At 53.5% G+C, this 27195-nt stretch overlaps 1 protein-coding gene across 7 annotated transcripts in view; it reads left to right on the top strand.

The window, feature by feature from the left end:
• Positions 1-27195, top strand: part of AFAP1 (actin filament associated protein 1) — a 146512-nt gene that overhangs the window by 110746 nt on the left and 8571 nt on the right. For 5 of the 7 annotated variants that reach the window (XM_058723175.1, XM_058723173.1, XM_058723171.1 and 2 more), the window contains 7 exons: positions 2941-3152; positions 8217-8362; positions 14971-15088; positions 18473-18730; positions 20857-20971; positions 24718-24882; positions 26493-26683. In XM_058723175.1, the coding sequence (XP_058579158.1) occupies positions 2941-3152; positions 8217-8362; positions 14971-15088; positions 18473-18730; positions 20857-20971; positions 24718-24882; positions 26493-26683 (1205 nt within the window). Of the gene's footprint in view, positions 1-2940; positions 3153-8216; positions 8363-14970; positions 15089-18472; positions 18731-20856; positions 20972-23856; positions 24198-24717; positions 24883-26492; positions 26684-27195 lie in introns of those variants that run through there. The other 2 variants (XR_009259775.1, XM_058723172.1) reach the window with 2 other exon arrangements.

The raw sequence follows: 27195 nt of genomic DNA, 5'->3' as shown, positions 1-27195 counted from the left end.
CTCGTTCTTGGACACGTGAGCCTTTGGGGGGCAGGCGTCTAAGGTGGGCAGGGGAGTTCTGCCGTGGGCAGGACCGGGACCAGCCAGTGGCAGCGTCAGGACGTGTGGTCTCCCCTCCTTCCCCTGGGCGTCTCCTCCCGGCTGATTGTAAGCCAAGGCTCGCCGCAAGTGAAACCACCATCGCACTGGGACCAGAGCCCTCCCGAGAGGGGACCAGAGCCTGGCAGGCAGACGCCACGTTTCTCGCCCTGCGGAGAACGCGGGACGCTCGGCCCCGCTCCCGCCTGCTCTCCCCAGCGGCTTGTGCTTGAGAGCACCTGGCGCTGAGGCCTGAGACGCCAGCGATCCAAACGGCCGCACGCGAGAGTGTGTGTCCAGTCTCCGGCCCATCGAGCTCTCAGGGAACCTTGAGCCTCTTTGCCACGGTTTCGCCAGAAACGTAGCAGCGTTCAGAGCAAGACTAATCTCAAAACATCGAACTGAAATTCCCAAACTGTTAAGAGACACTGACGTCTCACCTGACACGACGGGTGGGATCTTATAAAAATAAAATTGCCTCCGAATTGCCTCGTGCGGTTCCTGGATCTGACCCGGGTGGCCGTTGAGCCTGGGGGGTACGGTTCTCGCGGCAGGACCCGTCCCTCCCTGTCTTTAGCGGGCCTGGCTGCGCTTTGGCACCATCTGGTGGCGGGGGTGTGCTACAGCTGAAGTGTGCATGGGGCCCATCGGGATCCGTGTCCCCCGACCCTGTGACTCCAGATGCCCTAGATGGCTGTGTGTCATTTCCCTGTGCTCCCTCCCCGGAAGATGGGATCTTTAGGCCACCCCTTTCTGGAAGAGCAAAGGGCAGCGAGCCTGGTGGTGGAGGCCTGCTGCCCGATGTGGACGCGTCACTGTGGTGTTCACTGTGTGTAGAGACGGGCCTCTCGTGCACTGTGATTTTCCCTTGTGCCTTTCCCGTTCGGGAACTGAAAACAAATCTGAGGAAGGCGTCAAATACGGTAATTTCATATGGTGTCATGCTCAAATAAAATGAGGATTTGTCCAGTGTCACCATTCCGTTTGGGGCTTCGATGTCAAGAAATTGATAGCTTTGGTGACTCGGGGCCAGATTCAGCCAGGGAAGAAAATATCACGAGAGTGCCTGGACCTGTTCCAGAGATTACCATCGCCCTGGCTAGTGGAGCCGGGCTCCGTAACGGCCCCTGCCATGCTGCAGGGCCGTGTGCCCGCGCGAGAGTGCCCCCACGTGCCGAGTTCTGCAATAGAAAGCCATGTGCAAGTGTGAAGGCAGTGTCGTCACTGTTCCTGAGAAGTCATCTAGCTCCTAGGTCTTGTTGCTCACATTCCTCAATAAATATCCTAGCGTCTCACTCCCCCATCACCCTGCGCACCAAGGCCGGGTTCCTGTGATGGTTTCCGAGGTTCTAACAATCCAGGCACCTCCTGTCCCCCCAAGGCCGCCCTGTCCCTGAACTGCTCCTGCCAGCCCCAGTCACAATGTCTGTCAGTGCCCTGGAGCCCACCGCCTCCTTGTGAAACTTGGTCACCTGTGTGTCCGCTAAGTTCCTGGAGAGCAGTCGCTGGCCTGAACAAGTCACAGGTCCAGAGAGACCCCCCTCCTTCACAAAGGAGGTTGGACTGCAGCCTCTCTTCCTGTCCCTGCAGCCTCTCCTAGATGTGCAAGACACGAGGAGCTCGGGTGCCAGGCACTTGAGCCGATGGGCTGGCTTCTCCCCTTGTTCCCCAGTTTCACAAGTACAGCAACTTAGGCCCAAAGGAAAATCCTAGTTCCAGGAGAAGCAGTGCACCTTGCGGTAGAACTGATGTCCCCCTGAGCCAAATGAAGACTTAACACTTCACATGTGCATTTTATGTGTGAATTCATTGAGCAGATGATCATACGTGATGTAGAAAGCATCGCTATGGGCCCTGTAACTTAGCTGTGTGTTGGGGGTTTTGTTTTGTGATTGTCTGTATAGCATTTATCCTTTGCTAATGGAGTGTGCAAGATGCAGGACTGTGTGTGTTGGACGTGGAGAGAAGCAAAATGCGTGCTCCTAAACCCTTTGGAAAAGGCGATACAAAACCCGAATTGGAGAGAGTTTATTTTGTCTTGTTTTTGAGCAGGGTGTGGGTGTGGGTGTGTGCACACGCATGCGTGAGTGGAAGGAGTAGTGCAATGACTTGTGAAATCCTTGTATCGTTTCTTCCTTTCTGGCCAGGGTTCTAAGCCCCACGTACTCCCTTCCTGCGTCTCAAGGGCGGGGGGCAGCCATCTCCTAGCATCACGGAGCGGGAGGAAGCAGCAGCCACCCTGTGAAATCTGGTTTCCTGCCCTGTTAGTTCACATACTGATGGTGTCTTTAGTGTCAGAGACCTACGCCTTCAGACTCCGGCGTTCCCATCCCGTCTGGGCGCGCTCCACCAGTCGGACAAAATCGTCAAGCGCGAGGGCTGCGGGAAAGTCCAGGAGGACATCTTTGCCTTCTTTCTGTAGGACTCTCGTGCCCAGGACCTTCCATCATTTGCTGGAATGCGTCCAGCGGCGGGGGACTCAGCGCCCCCCAAGGCCTCCTATTCCTTGCAGAGTAGGAGAATCGAGTTTCCTTTTTGGGTAGTGTTTTTCTCGCGTGATGCCAGAATCTGCCTCCCGTAACTTCTGCCCCGCCTGTGTCATTTTGCAGCTACCCGGAGTGAATCTCGTCCTTTTCCATATGGTGTCCCTTTGGTCATGTAAGACGACCACTGCGTCCTTTCCCTCCCACCCTGCAAACACCGAGGGCTCAGCTCGGCCAGCCTGACCCCAGATCGCCACGAAACCCTTAACCATCGTTCCCAGAACCACTCCCTGGCATGCACCCCCCCCCCCCCACTGCGGGCCCTCAGGGGCGTCTGGGGGGCGGTTCCGCGCTGACGGTCTCCGTGGTCCCCTTGCAGGCTATCTCAACGTGCTCTCCAACAGCCGCTGGCGGGAGCGCTGGTGTCGGGTCAAGGACAACAAGCTCATTTTCCACAAGGACAGGACCGACCTCAAGACCCACATCGTTTCCATCCCTCTGCGCGGCTGTGACGTGATCCCTGGGTTGGACTCCAAACACCCCCTGACCTTCCGGCTGCTTCGCAATGGACAGGAGGTGGCGGTGCTGGAGGTGAGGTGCTGCCCGAGGCCACCCTCGGAGACCTGCCGGGCGCTTTTCCTTCCTGCCCGGTCCCCGCTGCCGGCCCCGGGGCACTGTGCTTCCGGTCGTGTCCCTCGCGCGTGCCGTGGGGACCCCCTCTCTGTGATGGTGCGAGTAGCCAGCGCCCCCTCTCACTGCACGGTGCAGGCCCCCCGTCTCCAGACGCCACCTCGCTTCCTGTCGTCCGCGCGCATTGGCGCGGTTAAATACACGGTTCCACGCAGCGCACTGCTTTTTCAGAGTAAAGTCCCCCCTTTCTCCCCTAACGATGGTCTACCTTTGAAACAATGGTATTTCTTTCACTTGCCCTTCGGAATGTTCTTCACAGACGGAACAGGTGTTTTTAGACAACCTTACAGACGGCGGCTCACGGGCCAGTCACACGGAAATCCCAAAAGAACACCTTTCGCTTTCAGGAGCCCCCTGCTTGGTGTGCATGCGTTACGTGCTTGCCTGCTTTTGGGGAACTTCTTATTCGCTGACGCGGAAAAGCAGTCGACACTGGTTTCTTCACTATCTGCTGACAACTTCCAATTTTATTTTCCATCTATTATACTATTATTTCTACCCCCTAGTAATTCAGACCTTCTTTTTTCTGTCCCTTTGTTCATTCACATTACCATGACTTAGACACAAAGACACGCACATGCACACACACGTGTCCACAAACACCAGGCGTGTGAGCTTCAGAGCACGTGGACATGGGCTGTGCAGTTGATGGTCTGGGAGGTCTTGATGGGAGACAGGTGTTTGTTCCAGAGGCTCTTTTCACAGAAACTGTCTCCGACAGGGGCAGGACCAGACCAGCACGGAGTGCTCCCTCCCACGGGGCTGCGGGCCTGCGAAGCTGGCCAGGACCCACTAGGTGCTCCGGGCCCCGGGCCCCGTGCCGTGGAACAGCGGGATCACACTGTGTCTTTTTTCCCTCATGGCTTTTTGATTCGCCTGTAAAACAGGAGTGTCAGGCCGGAGTCTGCACTTTTGCAAACGTGGGCCGAAAACCGTAGAGTGGGCGCAGCGGAGAGAACTGAAAACCCAAAGGAGGAGACAACGTCCTCGATGTAAAGCAAGGCGGGTCGGGTCTCCTGTGCGAGCTGAGCCTGGGCAGCAGACCTGGGGCGGGGAGCCAGGGAGGGAAGGCGCCCTTGTGCGTCTGCGGCCCGCAGGCGGGGCGGCCCCTTCCCCGTGTTTCCTCCCTGTCCCCGTCATTAGTCACGCGCACGCACACGGCCCCACGCAGGCAGCCTCACCTCGGTCAGTCATGAGATGCGGCACGCCAGCCAGTAACTGTAATCTGTATGTCTTCTAAGGTCATACTTTAACTTTTATTTGGAGGCGATTTCAGAATTACGGGAAAGTTGTGCTAGCAGTGGGAAAATCTCCAAGCACCCTCCACCGTATCCCGCAATAGAAGCATCTTGCCGTGTGCGGGATCTTGGGCGCTCCCCCCGCACCCCCCTTCCTCTCCTTCTGTGTAACGTTTCTCAGACTTTTACGGCCACGTTGCCCCTTTATTCCTTCAATACTTCCTTGCACATGTGCTAAAAACAGAGGTATTCCCTTACCGAAACCACAATATAATTATCAAAATCAGGAAATGGTCATTCACACCCTCCTGTTACCTGATTGTTCGACCTTAGTCGGCTTTTCTGATCTCCACAGTGTTCCTCGAAGGCACGAGGAAACCCCAGCCAACGCCTCTTTGTCCAGCTGGCTCTTTTCCTGGCACAGAGACGTGCAGAGGTTACAGATCAGTTACTGCATGGAGGCCCTCAGTCTGGGCGCATCTCTGTCTCCTCGCTGTTAGACTGCGGGCAGGCCTCCCTGGCGGGAGCCGTGGAAGCGGGGCTGTGTGCTGCAGGCCACATGGGCAGGCGCATCCGTCACTTGCCCCTCGGCTGGTGGTGGAAACTGATCCCTTGGGCAGGGCGTCTGCAAGGCTTCCCCCTGCACAGTCACTGTCTTCCTTTTGTCTTTTTTTTTTTTTTTTTAATTTTTTTTCAGTGTTTATATTAGGAAGAGAGAGAGCATGAGCAGGGGAGGGGCAGAGAGAGAGGGAGACACAGAATCCGAAGCAGGTTCCAGGCTCTGAGCTGTCAGCACAGAGCCCGACACGGGGCTCAAACTCACAAACTGAGAGATCGTGACCTGAGCCGAAACCGGACGCTTAACGGACTGAACCACCCAGGCGCCCCTCCCTTTGTTTTTTGGTTTTTTTTTTTTTTTAATTTTTTTTTTTTTTAACGTTTATTTATTTTTGAGACAGAGAGAGGCAGAGCATGAACGGGGGAGGGGCTGAGAGAGAGGGAGACACAGAATCGGAAGCAGGTTCCAGGCTCCGAGCCGTCAGCCCAGAGCCTGACGCGGGGCTCGAACTCACGGACCGCGAGATCGTGACTTGAGTTGAAGTCAGACGCCCAACCGACCGAGCCACCCAGGCGCCTCCCTTTGTTTTTAAAAGCATCATGGGGAAGTTACTTTGAGGCCATCTATGTAGATACCCTGTTATCACTCAGAATTTCACCTGCTAATTTTGGCATCCATTGATGAGGCGACCATCGTAGTGGCAACTAAATCACACTTTGGATTCCCATTACTCCTTCTGTGCTCCTTAGTTTGCCTCTACTGTAAGGAAGGGTCTCCCTTCCTCCCGTTAATTATTAATCCCTTATGTACGTATATCTGCGGGGATTCACAGCATATTGTTTTTCTCAGTGATTATAATGCCTTATTGTCATGATTTACTTTGGTGGAAAACTCCCAGATTTGGCCAGCAGAAGTCCCTCTGAACTTGGCCCCTGTGGTCCTTGCTGTGTCCCTGTAATAAGATGCCACGGTCCCCTTCATTCTTTGAGCACTTTCCTTACGTTGTGATACAGTAAGATGCTCCAGACTTATCTCGTACCTTCCCTTGGCCCAGGCCTGGAACCAGCCATGTCTCCGGACAGCTCCTAGTGGAATCCCCCCGGTGGCAGTGGGAAATAGGGGTGTGTGTGTGTGTGTGTGTGTGTGTGCACGTGTATGTGTTACATGTGTGGTACATATTTCTAAGTGTGCATGTATATACACATGTGCATTCACACACCCACATCTGTATTAAAAGTTACGATCATAACCAACACCTCTAATTTCAGTCCAGCATCACAGGGTTATTTTTTAAAAAGCCTATTAGAAAATTCTATAGAGTAAAGTATGAGGAAAACAACGAATAAACTCTAGTGTCACTATATCAATCACACATTACATGGCGTGTTAAAACGCTTTTAAAAATGCTTAGATAAAATGGCTACAGATGCATCAGTGTAGATTGAGTCATAGATACTTTCTTGATCCAGATTTTGTTTGGGGAAGGACAGAAAGATGAAAGAGAACAACACATTTGGGATTTTTATTTACCCAAGTATTTTTTTTTTTTTTAATTTTTTTTTTTAATTTTTTTTTTTTAACGTTCATTTGTTTTTGAGACAGAGAGAGACAGAGTATGAACGGGGGAGGGGCAGAGAGAGAGGGAGACACAGAATCTGAAACAGGCTCCAGGCTCCGAGCCATCGGCCCAGAGCCCGACGCGGGGCTCGAACTCACGGACCGCGAGATCGTGACCTGGCTGAAGTCGGACGCTTAACCGACTGCGCCACCCAGGCGCCCCTTAAGTTTTTTTTTTAAATGTTTATTTATTTTTGAGGCAGAGAGAGACAGAGCATGAATCGGGGAGGGGCAGAGAGAGAGGGAGACACAGAATCGGAAGCAGGCTCCAGGCTCCGAGCCGTCAGCCCAGAGCCCGACGCGGGGCTCGAACTCACGGACCGCGAGATCGTGACCTGAGCTGAAGTCGGACACTTAACCGACTGAGCCACCCAGGCGCCCCTACCCAAGTATTCACTTTTACTCCCCAAACTTTGGTTACATTCTCCCCTGGGGAGGCGCGTAGCTTGAGTCCATTTGCTTTGTCCTGGGGCCTCACGCCCTACCGGCCAGGAGGGAGCTGTTACCGCCAGCCAATTTTATGATCACAAGAAAAATAGCTCCTCTCGTGTTAACGGCTCTGGGAATATTTACAACTATGTGTATTCTGATCAGCGTTCAACTTGCCATGGCTACGAATACAAAACTTCATTTTCTTGCAGTCTTTAAGCTTAACTTAGCAGATCTGTCTTTATATTAAAATTTAGTCATTTGAGTAAAAATATTTCTTTCTCATTCTGTTAGCTTACGTGCTTAATAACTCAGCATCCCCTACCTTTTTAAACATTGTATTTTGATTAATCAAACGCTTCAAATACCGTTATAAAGTAAAGTATCCGATTTTCTAAATCACACGATAAGGATGATTTAAAAATTTAATGAACAGGATCTTAAAGATATATTTCCGACTTGCAAATTCAACGGATCAAATTTGGGATGGGGACCATTTCGAACATCTTAAAGCTATACCATGCACCAAGCGGGGCAATGACTGTAAAACGTGATTACGCTTATATAAAGTTACATAGACTCGTCTACACTTATATAAACTGGTAGAAAACTTCGCTGATTTTTTGTGCTATCTTAAGAGAATTAAGATTGCCGTTTCAGGCCCATCTAGGAGACCCCCCCAAGGGCCGCAGTGGGACAGGGTTTGGCCCCCCCAGAGGCGCGGGCCCCATCGAGATGCCAGGTGAGGCTGGCTGGGGCTGGGGGGGGGGGGGCTCCTTTTTTCTGGCCAGACACTTTCTAGGCTGCTTCCTTCAGCTGCGATTTCACTCCCATAGTAATTTCCACACCTTGCACCTGCTGCCGTCCCCCAGACCAGACGGCATTGCGGGGCTCAATCTTGTTCCTTGGGCGTAAGTCCATGCGTGACTTCCGGTGTCCAGGCTTGGTGTGCACGCAGCGTGGGCCTGTCACTCAGGCCGGGACCGCGGCTCCGTCCTCTGTGCCCGCTCCGTGCTTCCTGTTCCCTTCCCTTTTCTGCCGCTCCGTCTCTGCTGAGGTTGGGAAGTGTGGGGCTCGTTACCATCACTTACATAAATGCACGCTTCTCCCTTCCCCCGCTAGGCGTCCTCCTCAGAGGACATGGGCAGATGGATCGGAATTTTGCTGGCTGAGACGGGGTCCTCCACAGACCCCGGGGCCCTGCACTACGACTACATCGACGTGGAGACGTCCGCGAACGTCATTCAGACAGCCAAACAAACCTTCTGGTAAGACCCCTGGGAAGTGGCACCAAAGCTAAACAGTGCTCCCCTTTCACGGATTTTTTCACTCCCTGTGTGCGTAGCCTCAGGGGGAAGGAAGACTACTAACGACTCTCCCTTTGGCATTACATTGATCTGAACTTTGCTGAAATGTTTGCCATTCCCACTTTCTGTTGGAGCGCTTTCTATTGGAGCAGAGGTTGGCAGGCTTTTTCCATCAGGTGCCAGAAGTGTTTTCGGCTTTGTGGGCCACGTTCCCTGTTAAAACTGCCCGGCTCTGCCACCACAGCCACAGACCCCGCATCAGCGAATGGCCGTGCTGCGTCCCGATAAAACTTTATTTGCGGAAACAGGCAGTGGGCTGGCCGTGGCCCGTGGGCCGTAGGTCTCTGGCCCCTGCGCTCAGGGAACGCTTTGATGCGACACGTGACTTCCATATTGCTGTCACCGGGGCGGAATTTTCAGAGTCACCAGTCATGTACTTTTAAAACTTAAATTGCGATTTCATTTTTTAAAAAAGGCTTGTATGTCTGAAAACATCCCTTTGATTCCTATCTCTGTAACGTAATGATGACAAAGCAGCACCTCTCAAGGTGAGGACCCCAGACCCCCGAGGGCATTCGAGACTCTTGCGGGCAGTTCCAGGGGCCAAAACCAGTTTCATAATAACACTGGTCTGAAAGCCTGGGGTGCCCTGGGGTTGTGCTGGGGAGGTGCTGGGTGAGGAGGAAGGAACCCAGGCGGGTCCCGCGCAGCATTTACTATGTGGAGATTCCGGACAAGTGGTCTGTAGGCTCTCGGTGCCTCGGCTCCCTCTGGAGAGGCCAGGCTTTTCCTGGTCTCGCGTCTCCGATCCCCAGGTGCCCGCTTCTGCTTCCCTCACAGTCTGTAGGGACCGAGGGTCTGCGTTTGGGGCCGAGGCGAGGTGGGTAGAAACAAAGCGGGTGATGGGGTTTACCATCCACACGTGGTGCTAAGCGTGCCGGCAGCCGTGGGCAGACCCTCACTCAGACGGTGAGTCCCTTTGAGTGCGGAGAAGATGAGCCCCCGTGTCCACACTGGCACTCGCCTGCTCCCCCCAGGTCCCGCCATCCGTTTTGCCACACACGTGGTGTCCACGGCGAATTTGAGCCGTGTTCCTGTGTCCCTCGAGCGGCACTGGGGACTGAACATTTCTTGCTTGGCTGAGATGTTCTGGGGCGAATAGAGGAACGTGGGCTCATGTTAGGGATCGAGCCACGTGTTACCCCCAACTGAGGTGAATCAATAGCCTTGACAACATGAGTTAGTTTGGGTACAGCTTTTCCAGCAGATCTCCAGTAACGCTTAGCGGTTTTTCTCAAGGGCGGACTTCCTGTTCTTAGTGTCAGAATCAGAGTGACTCAGTCAAGTCACTGAGTCAACTGACTCTTCTGTTCATATTCGTCGTTTCTCTGTGATAACACCCTGTCTAGGCAACAAAATGCAGGTGAATCGCAGTGAACCTCCCTCGTCATTCGACACACGCAGTAATCGAAGAACGTTTAATCAAGCGGCTTTTTAAGAAATGTACTATCACAGTGGGTTTTGCAAAATCTCCGTGTCTAGAGTGACATGAAAGAAAGGAGGTTATGGTTTTTAGCTGCTTCTTCGGGATTTACTAGATTCTGGAGCCTCTCCGAGTGCACCCGTGACCTCAGCTGTAACCACCAAAGTACTCATCGTGTGTCTGACAGGCCCTGAGTGGCCACGTTTCCCCCAGAACAAAACTTGGCTTTCCAAATGAGCGGAATATTAATCTAAACCAAATGTGGGAAGGCCACATTTTTGAGAAAGGAACGTAGATTGCAATAGTGAGAAATCATTTATTATTTACTCCTGCGTGCCAGGAGTTTATGGCTGCAAGACTCTTTGGTACCTCGTTAAAATCTTTATAGATGTTAGCGATAAAGTGTATTTTCGTTTGTCAGTTTGCAAGCTAAAAATTCTTACAAAACTTGAGAGAAGACGTTTAACAAGTAAATAATGTTCAGAATATAAATTATGGCAGCTCGCCAGTACAATAAATGTCCTGGGAGTAAATTAATTTTTGCTTTGACGCAAATGGCAGCTGGTTAATGAATGTTTCCAAGGTCTTGGTGGTGGGGGGATGTGTGTCTGTGCATTGGTTATGTGTGAGGGGAAAGGACAGTGATGTGTTTTGAGAAGAGGGCAGTAAAACAAAAATAGTAACTTAAATTCTCCTGGGAAAAGTAGCGTATTTCAGAGTATTAATAACGGTAAACAGTTGGAACCTGTTTTCCCACGGCCTAGCCTAGCTTTAAGTGAGATGTATCGATTATATGGTACAAGAGAGATGTTCTGAATGTTCTTCCCGAAACTGATTCCAAGTCACACTCCCTTGGAGACCCACGAGGAGGCTATGGAAGTAGTGACGACACGCTAAAAGGCTGGGGATCAGGGTGGACGGAGAGAGGGCAGTGGACAGGCCGGAAGGGAGCCGTTGTCTTGGGTCGCCTTCCCGTGAACCCCTTAAAACAGGGATGCACCTTGCGGGGACGGTGCTCGGTAAAATAAGCCAGACGCGAGAGGACGTGGTCTGTCTGCCTCGCTCCCATGGGGCCCGAAGCTGGTGGATTCGTAGAGGCCGGAAGCTGACGCAGGGCCCAGGGCCCCGGGGGCGGGGAGGGAGTGAGGGTGTCATGGGGACGGAGGTTCAGAGGAGGAAGGTCTGGGGGTGGAGGGCGGTGCCGGCCGCCCAGCAGCGTGAATGCACTCAGTGCCCCAGATCCGTACCCTTGGCAGTCCGTATCTTACCACGGTACGTGTACTTCTATGAGCGTCTTACGGTTTTGATTTAGCAGGTAGCGTGTGCTCTGTTGTCTCATGTCCACTTTTATGTTTGGTTAAAACCCCTATTGTGGAAAGAGCAGCAGGCAGAAGACGGGGGCCTAGCACGCAGACGGGGCTCGCCTTGCAGCTTAGGGCCCGGAGACCTGCGGGGGGTGCAGGTCCCCCGCCGTAAGGCCCAGGCCTCTTCCAGCGGGGCCGTCCCGCGTGTCCGCGACCTCTCTGGGGTCTGTTCCCAGCTTCTGTCCCGCCCCTGCTGGAGCCCACTCCTTCCTGGCGACTGTGCCCCAGCGTGCCCACCGCCACACGTCAAGCACTCGACAGTCCCCGCCGTGCGTGTTCCCGACACGCGGTCCGTGACCACCACGGCGGCTGTGTGTCACAGTGCTCGCCGACCACACGTGCACACGGTGACTCAGCCCATGATGCCTTCAAATGGGACATTTAAATTAGAAAACCTTAAATACATATCTTTGAACAAAAAACCTTCTGTCATGGCAGAGTTCTTAAATTTTTTGTTTAAGTTTTTTCTCTTCTTGTCTTTTTCTTTCCTACACATTTCCTGTTCCTATATGTAATTTCATAGAATCATCCTACACATTTGTGTCAGTTCTCTTCACGTTGAAGAGTGCACGTGTGGGGCGGGACCACGTGGCCTTGGCCCAGCAGAGGCGGTGCCTGTGCTTAGACGGATGGGACAGACAGATGGGAAGGGGCCCCCTCGGACCACGGGCTCCTCCTCTCCTCACAGAACCACAGGCTGGCCTCGCTGTAAGACCTCTTTCCCAGGCCTGCCCTCACCAGTCTCATTTTCTCCCATTTTTATGCACCTAGCTACCATAGAAATCTAAGATCCCGTGAAGAAACACAATTTTTTCAAAATACATGTATTTTTATTCCAGACTATTTTTTTCCATAACTCTTTTCATAACATGATTATTTCACATTTTATTAGTTTTCATTAAGAACTTTTCCTTTTTGTAATATCACATTAGTTTTGTATTTGGAAAGCCAATTATATAAACAAAACCGGGCGGATGATAGAGACTAAAAACTATTTTCTCACCTCAATGATAATAAAGGTACAGCATATAGTATTTGTCCTGTGACTTGCTTAATTCACTTGGTGCGGTGTCTTCCAGATTAATCCATGTTGTCACATATGGTAGGATTTCCTCCCTTTTATTTATTTTTAATTTAATTTTTTTTAATTTACATCCAAATTAGTTAGCATATAGTGCAACAATGATTTCAGGAGTAGATTCCTTAGTGCCTCTCCTCCCTCCCCCAACGCCTCCAGTAACCCTGTTTGTTCTCCATATTTATAAGTCTCTTCTGTTTTGTCCCCCTCCCTGTTTTTGTATTATTTTTGTGTCCCTTCCCTTATGTTCATCTGTTTTGTCTCTTAAAGTCCTCATGTGAGTGAAGCCATATGATTTTTGTCTTTCTCTGACTGACTAATTTCACTTAGTATAATACCCTCCTGTTCCATCCACATAGTTGCAAATGGCAAGATTTCATTCTTTTTGAGTGCCGAGTAATACTCCATTGTATATATATACCACATCTTCTTTATCCATTCATCCATCGACGGACATTTGGGCTCTTTCCATAGTTTGGCTCCTGTCGATAGTGCTGCTATAAACATTGGGGTGCATGTGTCCCTTTGAAACAGCACACCTGTATCCCGTAGATAAATGCCTAGTGGTGCAATTGCTGGGTCGTAGGGTAGTTCTATTTTTAGTTTTTTGAGGAACTTCCATACTGTTTTCCAGAGTGGCTGCACCAGCTTGCATTCCCACCAGCAGTGCAAAAGAGTTCCTCTTTCTCCACATCCTCGCCAACATCTGTCGTTGCCTGAGTTGTTGATGTTAGCCATTCTGACAGGTGGCAGGTGGTATCTCATTGTGGTTTTGATTTGTATTTCCCTGATGATGTTCATGTGTCAGTTGGCCATCTGGATGTCTTCCTTGGAGAAGTGTCTATTCATGTCTTTCGCCCAGTTCTTGACTGGATTATTTGTTTTTTGGGTGTTGAGTTTGATAAGTTCTTTATAGATTTTGGATACTAACCCTTTATCTGATATGGCATTTGCAAATATCTTCTCCCATTCTGTCGGTTGCCTTTTAGTTTTGCTGATTGTTTCCTTCGCTGTGCAGAAGCTTTTTATCTGGATGAGGTCCCAACAGTTCATTTTTGCTTTTGTTTCCCTTGCCTCCGGATACGTGTTGAGTAAGAAGTTGCTGCGGGCAAGATCAAAGAGGCTTTTGCCTGCTTTCTTCTCGAGGATTTTGATGGCTTCCCATCTTACATTGAGGTCTTCCATCCATTTTGAGTTTATTTTTGTGTCTGGTGTAAGAAAGTGGTCCAGGTTCATTTTTCTACATGTCAGTGTCTAGTGTCCAGGGTGTTCCCAGCACCACTTGCTGAAGAGACTGTCTTTATTCCATTGGGTATTCTTTCCTGCTTTGTCAAAGAGTAGTTGGCCGTACGTTTGTGGGTCCATTTGTGGGTTCTCTATTCTGTTGCATTGATCTGCGTGTCTGTGTTTGTGCCAGTGCCATACTGTCTTGATGGTTACAGCTTTGTAATATATCTTGAAGTCCAGAGGCTACTTTAGTTTAGCTGTTTACTTATTTATTTTAGTTTGGAGAGGGTGCTATCTGGGTTATCTCCTCCCTGGGTATTTACATCTTTCACTTCTCACAAACATAAACTTCACGAGTAAACCGTTCACACGTGCACACATCCAGCACGTATCGGCCGAGCGCCTTGTGGCCAGATTCCTGAGGTCCAGGAATGGGCAAGAGTGACCACGGCCATGTTCTCCTGAGGCTGACGTCGTGGGGGACGAGCATAAAGACACATCAGGTGGCGATTAGCAGTACGCACAAGCAGAAGGGTAGCGGCACTGAAGCCCTTGCTGTGGGGTTTCGGGGAGGGGCTCTCGTGTGCCAGGGTAAACTCCCACCGGGGCTGAAAGACCAGAGGGACCTCGGGCGCAAAGCTGCCGCGCAGGGGGGCCTGCAGGGTGGTTGGTGAGAGGGAGACGCAGGGAGGTAGCGGGCTGGTGGTGGAGCCCCGCAGGCCACGCGGCACTCTGACTGCCGTGGGAGCGTCACGGCCGCCAGGGCAGAGCAGGGGACGGCCCCACCCGGCTTTCCCCCTGGAGACGTGTTGGCCGCTGTCAGGGAAGGAGGCGCCCGCGGGAGGCGAGTGGCTTGAGGTAGCGATGCTGCATGAACACTGGGAACTGGAGAAGCGCGTGCTGACAGTGCCCTAAGGAGCTTGGGCTCCACGAACAGTCCCCAGAAAGGCCGCATAGTAAATACCTCAGCTTTGCCAGCTGGGAGTCTCTGCCTCAGGGCGTTCATGTTAGCAGGCTCCTGGAAGAAGCACGGAAGCGCTGCAAAGCAGCCACAGACGGGGCGCGCCCAGCGGAGGGTCAAGGCCGAGCCCCAGCCAGCGGGCAGCCGGCCGGGCGCCCCTGCCGCGCACTGCAGATAGGAAACCTGTCGCTTGTGTTGAACAGCTGGGTCATGTGCCGGCACCACGTCATGTCCCGGCATGCGTGATCTCTGGTCCTGGCCGCAGCCCTGCAGGCGGCGTTCCCTAGTCTTACAGGAGAGCAGCCTGTCCTTGCCGTAACCCAGCACCCCACTTCTGCTGGCGTGCCGGCTCGCGCTTCTGTCCCCCGTCACCTCCGGTCTGGCCTGAGCGTCCAGCCCATCCCGGGTGAGACTCTGGGTGGCTTGGAGGGGCCTAACTCACCTCCTTTCTTGCAGCTTCATGAACAGGCGTGGCGTCTCCACTAACCCGTACCTGGGGAGCACCTCCAACGGCTACGCCCACCCCAGCGGCACGGCGCTGCATTACGACGACGTCCCCTGCATTAACGGCTCGGTGAGTGCGCCACTCGTACGGGGGTCCGGGCTCGGCTGTGTCAGAGGCGGGGCAGCGCGAGGGTTCCTGTAATCCGGGGCCCCGATTTCAGGCCAGGCGCCAGAGGGCTTTTGGCCGTGCTCTGAGGCGGGATGGAACCCGTGTCCCTCTCTCCCGGGCTTGTTTGTGACCTTAGTGTGCATCTGAGCAAGTGGGTACCTGGACACCAGTAGGCTGCCATTCAGCGTCCACGTCATTGTGTCTCAACACGTCCTAAAATGTGGGACGTAGGACGGCACCTCAGATATGTCAAAATAGGGCCCAGGCTCGGTTCTCAGGGAGCAGAAGGGACATGTTGCCTCGGCGTAGTGGCCGCACCTCAGACTCAAGGCGTCTTCCCCCTTGGTGGCCTTGGAGCACCCGGGACGCCCGGCCCCTGGTCCAGAGCGGCTTATCTGCCCGTAGGAATGCAGTGCAGGTGATCAGTGACAGCTCTGTGTGGCCTCAGGCTGGCCGGCTCGGTTCTCAGTACTTTGCGTCCTGTACGCAATGAGCGGACCTCATCAGTAAACTCTTACCACGTCTCCACATTCTTTGCCGAACAGAACAGCCGTCACTGAGCACTCCCTGGGCCAGGCCCCGTGCCGTCCTCCGGGCCACCAGGGGAGAGGCCCTCGAGAAACCATCTTACCGTTGGTCCCCCGGTATTGAGTGGGCTTAAAGTTGGCATCGTGTCAGGATACGTTTCAAAGTTTGGCATAGAATGTGTTTATTGTTGTGTTTCAAATCTTGGAAGGTATTTTGGACTTTTTTCCTGCTGTTTTGCTCACCTGTTCTTTTCTCGGTACTTGGATGGATGTCCCCAATCAGCCCCCTCTTTTGTGTGGTCATCAAATCCACACCTGCCCAAGGCAGGCACCGGGAGATCACGGCCTTCTCGAGGGAAGTGCGGGGGTCAGGCAAGGACTCCTGGAGCTCAGAAGTAGAAGCAAACTGAAAAGAAGGTTACGTGGTCTGGGTCAGAGGTGACCAGCTGGCTGTCAAATGCAGTGATGTCATATGTCTGTCCCCAGGGTCTTGGATAGCTTACCCTGGGCGTTCCTCCCTCCACCCCCTCGGGCCTGCCCTGGGGTTCCCCTTAGGGCCCCGTCCGCAGGCTCTTTACTGGATTCCTTATCGCGCAGTCCCTCCTCCCTGCCTGCCCATCCTCTCTCCCTCCTTCCTGATTTGCCGCATGGCCCCTAGCGCCCAGGGTCTGCACTAGGGATTGAAGACACAACGCAGGAGTTGTAGCCTCCGTCCCCCAGTGGCCTTCCGACTCAGGGAGGGCTGCATGGTGGCCCCTGTGAGAGCAGGTTCTCGGGCAGTCTCTCTGCCTTCCTAGGCACTGGCTAGGGCCGGCCCCTGGCTGTGCTGGCCTCCGTTTGCTCCGTGCAGCACCAGCTCCTGTTGACAGAGTGGCCTTACCCCTGGTGTAGGCCCAGCCACCCACTCGCTCCCAAGTAGTCGTGAGCTTCTCTGAGCCCTTGGTCCCAGGCGCCCCCCCTGTGTTGGAAGGACAACACACAAAACTGTCTCTGGGCCTTCCCACCCAAAGGCCCTTCTGCGTCCCTCTTCCTCCAAGGGTTTTCTGCCTTCTTCCTTACCTTCCGCATGGAGGGCTCAGGGAGAGCTGGGTGGGCTGGCACGAGCACGCCCCATCCACCCCTCCATCCCTTTAGGTTTGTGTCACGGGGGTTCAGCCCGTCCCCAGGAATGAGCTTTCCTTGGAGCACCCGCAGCGTCGTCCGATTCAGACATAAAAACCCACCATTCTGGAAGGACTCTGCATTTAGGAATTGTTTCTGCACGTGTGTGCGGCGCTGTGACAACTTGAGGTCCCAGGCGCAGTATCTGTGGCTCTCTCGCTTGCTGAGGGCTTCCTGGAAGCCAGGGCTCCTCTTTAAACTGCTTCTATTTTCCGGGCTCCAGCACCAGGCCGTCCCTTGTTCGGGAGGCTTCCTTCCTCGGTTTTACGAAGTTCGTGCTTTCTGACCCCAAACCTGGCATTTTGTCAGGGTCTCGACTTCAGTGATCCTTGACCCTCGGTGCCCCCCTGACGCCAGCGCAAGATAAAAGCGGGTCTCAAAAGGGACCTTCTGAGGTACTTTTAATCTAGAAACGTCCGTGGAGTATCAGTTTTCTAAGTGTTCCATGCGACTCGATCCTTTGGCATTTGGGGAGGTGATGGTCCAGTCTAGAGCATTCAGATAACCCTGGACAGCTGTGTGCCGGGCTGCCCCAGCGGGGCCATCAGCCCAGGCTTGTGCGCAGGGGCCACGGCGTGTAGATGGCGGGCGGGTCCCCGCATCACAGAAATAGACACGTCAAGTGGCTGCAAGAGACGGAACGTCCCTCCCGTGAGACTCAGACTGCTTCTATTTTTGTGACAAAAGGCTGTAATTACAGTGTGCTGCCAGAAGGATGTAAAAATAGGGTAAAATGAGCACAACCTAGGAATTAATATTTCTCTCTTTTTTGGAAAGTGCAAAGCAGTTTGTGGAGACCTGTAGGTCTCTGGCTGTGGTTCTGAGTCTGGGTTTAGTTTACACTTGAATGTCCTTGTTCTAAAGTGGCCCCTAGTTATTTTAGTCCTTTGTAAAAACCTTTCCTGCTGAAACAACACCATTATATCCGCTATATTCTGAAACGTCCTCTTTTCTGTGATGATTTGATTTCTTTCTTTCAACAGACTGTGTTTGGGTCGCTGTGCTTTCTTCAGGTAGAACAGAGTGTGGCACCCGGGTGCACACTGACGGTCACCTGTAACACCTGAGCCGCTGACGCGTGTGTGACAGACAGGCGGAGTCAGGAGGTGGTGTTCACCCTGGCCCACCCGCAGCTTGGGGCAGCGCCGTGCGCGGCTGGGGCCGGGCTCTGTGCCGCGGTCTCCTCCCGCATCTCGAGATTTCCCCGGGGGACGTAGAGGGGTCAACAGTTTCGAAGCACTTAAAACAACGTCTGGGCCGTAGTAGTTACTGTAAAGTAAAGTGCTTTCTGGGCCGGAGCTCGAGGTTTCTGGGCCCCCAGGCTGTCACATGGCTTCCGCTCTCTGGATTAGGACTTCCAAAATTGGGGTCTTTAAAGAAAAAATGTCAAATCCTCTTTGTTTTCCCCTCTACTTTTAAAGAAAGGAACGAAACAAAAACTTCATAAGCCAGCTACCCTGGGAACGATCTTAAGGAAAAAAGCAACCCCTCCTGAGTCTCCCAAAGTAGAAAAGTTGTCCGCTTACGTGTGTGTGCATGCGCGTGTGTGTTCTTGGTAACGGCGTGGGGTACACGTATGCGTTTTGGGGGGTACTAATAATGTCTCTGCTATGCTTTCTGTGGACGAGGGCACTAACGACGAAGCTGTGTGTTGCAGTGGGACCCTGAAGACGGCCCTCCTGCTTCCCGTGCCAGAGGCCTGGGAGAAGAGGTGCTCTATGATAACGCAGTCCTGTACGATAACTTGCCGTCTCCGAAAATCTTTGCGCGCTACCCGCCTGCTGACAGAAAGGCTTCTAGGCCGTCTGCCGACAGACTGTCCTGTAACCATTACAAATACCCTCCCTCCTGCACTCAGTCTGCCACTAACACCTCTTCTCTGGGGAGGGCGTCTTCTGTCGGGCTCAGCTCCCAGGTACAGCATCTCCTTCCATCCTGTTCTAGAATTGTCTGAACCGCGGGCCTCCTGCAGGGCGTTACAAGGATAGTGTAGCCCCCAGCTCGCAGTGGCTGAGACCCATCAAGGGTGAAGCGGGATTTTGTCCTCAACTAGAACAGAATTTGCAAATGCAATCGATGTTTTGCTGCCCAGGAACTGATCAAACACTCCTATCTAGTTCATGGCTTAAGCACTGTGTTTCTTGGCCTAAATCTGGCTCTTTTTCTATTCTTGGAAAATTCCCCAGTGGATATTGTGCATTACATTGCCTTAAGGCAAAGGTTTCAAAAAAGGACAGGGACAGTATAACTTTCCAGAACATTCTTGCACTGCAAGCTCCTTACAATATGTTCCCATCGCACGTACGTGAGGAACGCTGGACTCCAGGTACGACTTGCTTTTGGTCTTTAAACATAGAACAGGATCTTCAAGATGCTACAGTGTTTTTCTGTAACGAGTCTAAAGCGTACTGCCTAAAACCAAGTAGTAATGAGGATTTTGGATTATCACTGAATAAATAAGCTGGATGTTGAACTGCTGTCTGCTCTGTACCTCCTAGTTACGGCAGACGATAACATTGCAGTGTCAGTGCTAATCTGGTGTGTTCATGCATTTTCCGCCCGAGGACTTTCTGTACTCGGCATACAGATCTAAGCACCACGATAGGAGAATACTCTGCAAACATGAAGCAGAGGGGTACACTTTAAATTACATTCTTTTTGCTCCATTTTTGGGGTACCCGTAGGAAGCAGTGACTGCCTGGTAAGGTCCTAGCGCTTCGCGCGGCGGAGGCTGGCACAGCTCTAACCAGCTCATCGATTTCACCAAAATGCCAGGGAAGGTTTGTTTGTTTCTGATTTTTAACGACCGCTGCTCAGATCTGTGAGGATTCACTCAGTGAACACGAATGCGTCTACGGACTTCTCTCCTTTTATTGGCATAAAAGTTCTGTTAGGTGGAAATTGTGGGACAAGTATGCCATCTGGCACATTTGCTTTGTCCCCAGATGAGCCTGGAATGACTCGATACGTCATTTCGATGTGCTTGCTTTTATTCGTTTTCACTCTGTTTTAAGGTAGGAGACACTTTGTAAGTTGAATAGTAGTGCCTTTAGGTTTCCTGTGCTAGTTTGGTCATTTTGACCAAATAACAAGGGACCTGTTGTTTAATGCAGAGGTCTTTCAGTTAGTGAGCACCTACAGTTTGCCACATGTTGTGCACGTGTCTGGCGTGTCGCCTGACTTATTTAGGAACCCTGTGGGGAGGACTCGGTATATTTATGGTTTTTTTTAACGAGCGAATGGAAGCTCCGAAAGTTGTAGCGACTTGCTCAGCGTGTCCCAAATCATAGAGTCAGAGCCTGAAGCTCCGTCTGTCCACCTCCCCACCACTGGGCCCACAATAGCAGCAAACGAAGCATCGTGGGAAAGCGTGGGTCTGGAGTCGACGTTTGCCGCCACTCTGGGTTGACTGATGACATAAGTCAGGTCCACGTGTGTCACGTAAGCAAAAGCCAGCGTCTGTTGGCTTGCAGTGAAGGAGTAGAGGTACCGTTGAATCTTTCCCGAGAACCGACTGCATTCATACTGGCCCTGTGTCGCTCTCCTCGCTTCTGTCCTGTGACCCACCCACGAATCAGAAGGTAGTTAGTTACCTGTCCCATGAGGACGTCAGGCAGTGGCAGGGCCCTTTGAGCAGAAATCTGATGCTCGGCCATGCCGCTCCCCTAAAGAGAACCCCCCAGAAAGACGAGCCGTTCATTTTTAGAAACGCAAACTTTTAGGAATCTCCACCAAATGCTCTCGGATGTTCTCCTGCCTGTGCCAGCTTCTTGGTTAGTGTTTCTGATCTCCCAATAGAAGCGTATATAACTTCCATTGCATCCCAACTGGAGACATCCAAGTTCCTCACTGGCCTCGGACCTCCGCTCCAGACCCACGTAAGCCAGAGCAGGAAAACCACAGCAGCTCAGTGTTTGGAAAGCACGCTGGCTTTCCGTCTGTGCTAGGTTATAGGAAGGATTCAGAGACTGAGACAACTTACTGAAAACAAAAAGTATTTTTTATTGTCTGTTTTTAATTTCCTTCTGCTTGTTTTGACAGCTGAAGGGTAAAAAGCCCCCGGCAGCCTCCAGTGGGGTCCCGGGGAAGGGGAAGACTCCAAGCAGTCAGCAAAAACAAGCCGACTCGGCATCCAGCGTGAAGCGCACGCCTTCAAGTAAGTTCACCGTCCGGATCCTTCCTAGTTTCAGGTGCGGTTCGCAGGGCTGGGGCCGTAACAGCCGTCTTCTCACCTGCTCGGGTAGAGATGCCGGGTGTGGGGGTCCGGTGGAGAGCGGGGACTGCGTTCATCGTCACCGTGCCTCCTTGCCGGGTTGAAGACGGGTGACGGTCTCTCACTCCGCTCTTCTGAGTGCTGTATGAAAGGAGAAGCAAAGCTGACCGGTTGGGCGTACAGGCGGCGTGCAACCGCTCTGACGCTGTTTCCCTAGGACACGATTGTAGGCGCCCTGGGCTTCGGGTCAGCAGACGTCAGCTTGCGTCCCCAGTCTGCGGGTGACTTAGTGACTTCTGTCAAGCCGCGCAAACGCTCTGTGAGCTCGGCTCCCCGTGTTGGTGGCGTAGACAAGTGGCTGTGGTCTCTGTGACATCTCTGAGGTGTCCCGTGGGTCTCCAGGCACGAGAGCCGCGGAAGGTTGACGGGATGCGTGTTCGTGCCCCGCCTTACGGTCTGCGAGCCGATGTTCGCGGTCCCCTGTTGATTCGCCCGGCCTCTTTATCAGGGCAGGTAGTGTCGTCTGCCCTGCCGTGCAGACGCAGAAATCCTCTCCGAGAGACCGAGGGGCTCCCGCAGCATCTCACAGCTGGCCAGTAACGGAACCAGAGTGAGCACTGCCGTCAGACTCCACATCTGCAGGGGGCCGAGCAGAGCAGAAGCAGGACACGAGGGGGGACCCAGCCCGCCCGAGCGCCCGGTGCCCTTCCCCACCTGCGGTGGATTCACCTCAGGTGACAGCGCCGTCCACACCCGTGCAGATTTGCTTCGGCCCCGGCGGCGCTGGGCCCCGACTCGTTCGGCCAGTGGGGCAGCTGGGCCTGTTGCCCGGGCAGCACACGCAGGGTGCTTGCCGCCCAGCTGCTCGGGTCTCCGGGAAGCTCTCGGCCGGACCTGCTGGTAAAGGGGCTGCGGCTCAGGCCGTTACGAGGTCCGGGAGCTCCTGAGCGGGTGTGGACGTGTTAGGGGAGGAGGATGGGAGTCAGACTCCGGAGATCGCGTGGGGAGTTGTGTCTGTGCTTCCTGAATCTGGCCCGGTGCCGCTGGCTGGTAGATGTTCTCCGTGGCGGTGACCATGAGGCCAGCTGGCTCGTTAGTAACCCCTCAGGTGTTCTCAGCACCTGACTGAGTGACCTCCTGTTTGCACTGTGATGGACGTTCGGAGTGTGAGAGTGTCTGGGGGTGGAGAGGGCGGCCCTTTCCTTGGCCACGTACAAGGACGAGCCTTGGACTTGACCAGCACCTTGGCCGCTTGTGCCCCAGGGGGGCTTCTCTTCTGTACATCAGCTTGTCTCCACTTCCTTCTCCTCATATGTGCGCTTCGAGTAGATAGGTCGGGAGCCGGTTGGACCAAATCCCCCTCGTCACACTGTTATTGTGCTGGTTAATTTTGACCTCATCTTTCTGGCAAATCTTATTTCTCTGATGCAGTTGGGCGTATTCATAGTCACTTAAAAGGTTAGCGCTCTTCATTCTTGGAGGGACGTGGGGGAAGGAAATAGCTTGTGCCCCAGAACCTTGCTACACGGGACCCGACCCTTAGGAGGTCTCTGTCTTGACGGCATTTCCCCCAGGGCCCGTGCTCCTTTCATTTCCTAGGTGATTTATTCCTTTGTGTTATGAGACCTTCTGTAGGGAACCTGTATTAACTTTGGTGACATCTAACAGTGACAGAAGAGAAAAATAATTGCATTCAGTGTTTTTGCTGAATCCAGCCAGTTGCGTTACAGGCTGGACGGGTTTATTGCACGGGGACCCAGAGATGTGGACACTTATAGGTTAGTGCATGCAGCTCTGTTGGGAAAGCCTCTCCGGTTAGAAGTCAGCGAGCACTCTAGCCGGTGCCCGTGGTGCTTTTGTTTCAAATGGCCGATTTCGTTACCCTCGGGCTGCGATCCTTTTAATGTCATGCTCTGTGTGTACTTTTTCTTTCGGTCTGTCTGTCTGTAGTGAGGGGAGGTTGCCTGGGGACTGAAGATTTGCACCTGCCTTCCTAAACGCAGGGTTTCATTGCAGGAGTCAGCGCCTTCAGCATCTAGGACAGGGGCCGGCTGGGGCTCTGGGGACTCTGTTGTCACTGACGGTGACTGGAGCTGCCAGTGAGGGTCCACCCCGTCCCGAGCATCTTGTGGTTTTGTTGGGATGGGTTTTAGGTACAGATCTCAAATTTTGTTGGACCTCCAGGTGGGCTTCTCGCTTCTGCTTCATGGGGCGGGGGGGGGGGGGGGGGGGTGGGTAAAGCTGAGCCTCGGGGAGATTCGTTGCCCAGTCCTGGCGGCCTCTCTGGCATCACACCACACACCTGCCCAGGAGTCACTGCCAGTCCCCTGGGGCAGCAGACACACAAGCCGACGATGGCGGTGCTGTGGGGTGTGAGGCGGCGGGGCGCAGGGGTGTGGCTGACTCGTAGGAGGCCCCTGAGTCGCAATCAGGTGCAGGAGGCAATGGGAGCTCCGAAGTCAGTGACCCTTGATCACATGTGTGGCATCTCTGTCTCTTCAGGGTGTTTTTCCAGGGAGGGTTTCTCTGAATTATTGTCCTCATAAGGCCCACATACTCAGAGGACAAGACTTAATGCGGTAGCGTTGGCCAGATCTCCGACTAGTTTCCCTAAGACTGGTTTCCTCTTCGTTTGTACGTTCGTTCGTTCGTTCGTGCGTTCGTTCGTTCATTCATTCCTCTTATTTAATGAGCATTTAGCAAGTGCTCATTTCATGCTTGTTCTGAGCGCTCCATAAATCTTAAGTTAGCCCTGGTAACAGCCCTGGGGGTCGTTGTGTCACAGTTGCGGGAACCGAGGCATAGACAGGCGGGGCGCGTTGTTTCAGGTCGCACAGCTGATGTGGCATGATGGGATTCCAGCCCAGCCAGTCAGATCCAGACCCCGCTGCACACAGACTCCCCGTATTCCTGTTCATTCCTTCACTCGTTCAGTGGATACCCGTGTGCTCGGTCCAGGCCGGACACCCACCGCAGCACAGGGGACAGAGCTGCGTCCAGCCGGCCACACTGCCAGGCGGCTCAGTCATGGGGCTCGGGTGTGCCGGTGTTCACGGAAGTCTTTTGAAAAATACAGAGAAGTGCCCACATCCGGGAGATTACTCTTGGTGTGGATTAGAGAATGCTGAGCCGCAGCCTTATTGAAGATTGTTGCGTGCTGCAAAGGAAAGTGAGTTTAAAAATGTCCTGGTGTTCTGTTTGTGTTCCCTTAACTCAACTCAGAGACTCCTGGGAAGCTATCGAAACTATTCGAATTTCTCCATTTTTTACTCAAGTCCAGCTTCCCATTCTTTGTCTTACTGAGCTAGCGAAATAGCTAGATTAGAGTGTCTTTTACCAACTTGGCTGATTTTTTAAAAAATTTTTATTAAATATATTTTTTAACGTTTATTCACTTTTTGAGAGACAGAGACAGAGTGTGAGCAGGGCAGGGGCAGAGAGAGAGGGCGACACAGAATCCGAAGCAGGCTCCAGGCTCCGAGCTGTCAGCACAGAGCCCGACGCGGGGCTCGAACCCACGAACCGCGAGATCACGACCTGAGCCGAAGTCGGACGCTTAACTGGCTGAGCCACCCAGGCGCACCTCGAGTTGGCTGATTTTAAATAGGCTTTATGAATTACCCTGTTATCTGCTTAATTAAACCTAATTTTCTTCTGTGGCTTTCTTTTTTTTTTTTTTCTTTTTTAAGATGCTGACCAGTACAAATATGGCAAGAACCGGGTCGAAGCCGACGCCAAGCTGTTGCAGAGCAGGCAAGAGGAGCTGCTGAAGAGGAAGGAGACCCTGCGGAACAGGCTGGCCCAGCTCCGGAAGGAGAGGAAGGACTTGAGGGCCGCCATCGAAGTGAACGCTGGTATGCAGGGGCACCTCCTTGGGTTAGAGTGTGCACTTCCTGTCCTGCCCTCAGTAAGACCGCCCGTCTCCGTGCTGGTAAGCCCAGGGTGGCACCGCAGAACAGGCAAGAGGAGGCCAGGGCCGCCCCTCAGCCTGCTCGCCCGCCCGCTCTCCGGGGCCGGTGGGTGGGGCCGCCGGGAGCTGTCCCCTCTTCAGGTGCTGGCAGCAGAGACTGTCCGCGGGACAGGCGGGGCTCAGCAGTTTCAAGTCATGTGTATGATGAAGCAGTTGGGGCTGCTGGCAGGAGAACAGTCCACGGGGACAGGTACGGTTCAGGAGCCCAAGCAAGAGGTAGAAGGAACCCTTGGTGCCCCGAGAAGAGACAGCGTCTGAACTCCTGGAAGGGAACAGGGAAACAGGCCAGGATAGTGGAAACACGCCCCAATGGCCGTTGTTGGAGAACCGAGTCAGGACCAGAGAGAGGGGTGTCTCTGGATCAGGCAGGTTTGTTCTTGCTGGCAGGGGCAAGGAATATGGGGTTCGTGGTTGTGCGGATGGAACTGTTTGGTGTAGGTCGCCTCAGCTCAAGACTGGTTCTTACCCTGGGGCAAGATTCACGCTTTAGGTTTCGGTTTTGCTGGCCTCGGGGTGGAGCAGAGGACCCGGGGGTCCGAAGGGGAGACGCCTGCTTTCACACGGCTCACCTGCAGGGAGGCCTTGGCGTACCTATACGTGAAACAGTTCATCAGCCTTTCCAGCCTTTCGGTCCAGCCTTTCCGGACTTCGGGGCCTAAATGAGTGTTGGGACAGGAAGCGCTTTTGGAGTTTAAAGACTGGGAGGTTAGATACAGGCTGAGCAAGTGAGAGCTAACCCGCAGGAGGGGCCGGACGTGGCAGCCGGCCGCCTGCCTGCGGGGAACCGAATGCTAAGTCAGAGACCTGGGTGGGAGCCTCCAGGCCCACAAGACAGAAGGAGGATTTCTTCCTTCTGTTGTTTCAAGCTTGCAGGGTCGCAAAGATGCAGACAGGTTAGCCCAGCTCCCACGCGGTGACACCAGGCCAGGGCCACACAGGCGAGCCGGGTAACCCTTGGGATCAGTTTTCCTGCACGTGCAGTGGGTACGTTCCCAGCCGCCTTATGTCCGTGGGACACATTTCAAATAAAGTGAGTCCAGTAAATGCACCTTGAAGCGACAGGTGCCTATTCTGTGGGGGTGAAAGCTTTATCGTGGATCCTCCGGGAGGAGAGAAGGCCCAGGAATCACGGGGGCGGGGGGGGGGGGGAAATTGGGACAGGACAACCTCCAGACTCTCCAAGCCAGCGGCACCCCTGCAGGCATCTGCCCTGAGTCCCATATGTTGAAGTGAGTACGCTGAGGCCTGGGCCCAGAATTCTGGGATTTGTGGGAATCCAGGCCTCCGGCCTCCAGGGCCACAGTCTCCCAGCTGCAGGAAAGCAGAGCGGTTGGAAATGGTCGCTGTTCTTTTAGCGAACAGCTGAACTTGAGTTTTGTAGAAGGGAACCCAGGTCAGGGCCGCTTGGCCCACAGCGCTGTGCAGAGCTCGCGCGAAGGGCAGCGGCGTGTGCCATCTGTTGGCCGGAGCGACAGCGTGTCCGTGGGCTTGCAGGCAGGAAGCCGCAGGCGGTTCTGGAAGGCAAGCTGAAACGGCTGGAGGAGGAGTGTAAGCAGAAGGAGGCCGAGCGCGTCAACCTGGAGCTGGAACTCACGGAGGTCAAGGAGAGCCTGAAGAAGGCCCTGGCCGGCGGGGTCACCCTGGGCCTGGCCATCGAGCCCCGATCAGGGACGTCGAGCCCACAGGTAAAGTCCCTGCCAGCCCAGCGAGCACTCAGCCACATGCCAGCTCTGGATGGGTTCCCGGCTGTGCTCTGAGCCACTGGCCTCACGTTTTCCCCTCTTTGTGTAAGCATGGTGGACACAGCAGCCCCCCTCCTCTCCCTTCCCGGATCCCGTCATCTTAGGACACAGCAGCCCCCCTCTTCTGCTTTCCTGGATCCGGTCATGGAACACAGCTCTCTTTATCTCTTTCCAAACACGTCCTGATTGGATTCCAGCTCAGTAGCTAGAAATCTCAATCCCACGTAGCAGGTTTTCATGAAGCGTCCAGCACATGCTGGGGATCCCGCCAAGTTGCGGGGGGCAGAACCCTTGTCAAATCTGACAGGACGAGGGGAAAGAACTTTCGAAACACAAATTAGTGCCTTCAGGGGCTTCCTGTTCACTCTCTGGGACTCATAGTCACTGAGAAGCTACCAGCATCCTTCTCATAACTATTCTGTCGGGTCCAGATGACTCTCAGAGTCTGATGTCAC

The sequence above is a fragment of the Neofelis nebulosa genome, chromosome 3 (assembly GCF_028018385.1).
Source record: "Neofelis nebulosa isolate mNeoNeb1 chromosome 3, mNeoNeb1.pri, whole genome shotgun sequence".
Taxonomy (NCBI): domain Eukaryota; kingdom Metazoa; phylum Chordata; class Mammalia; order Carnivora; family Felidae; genus Neofelis; species Neofelis nebulosa.
This window is presented reverse-complemented; position numbering and strand designations above follow the sequence as displayed.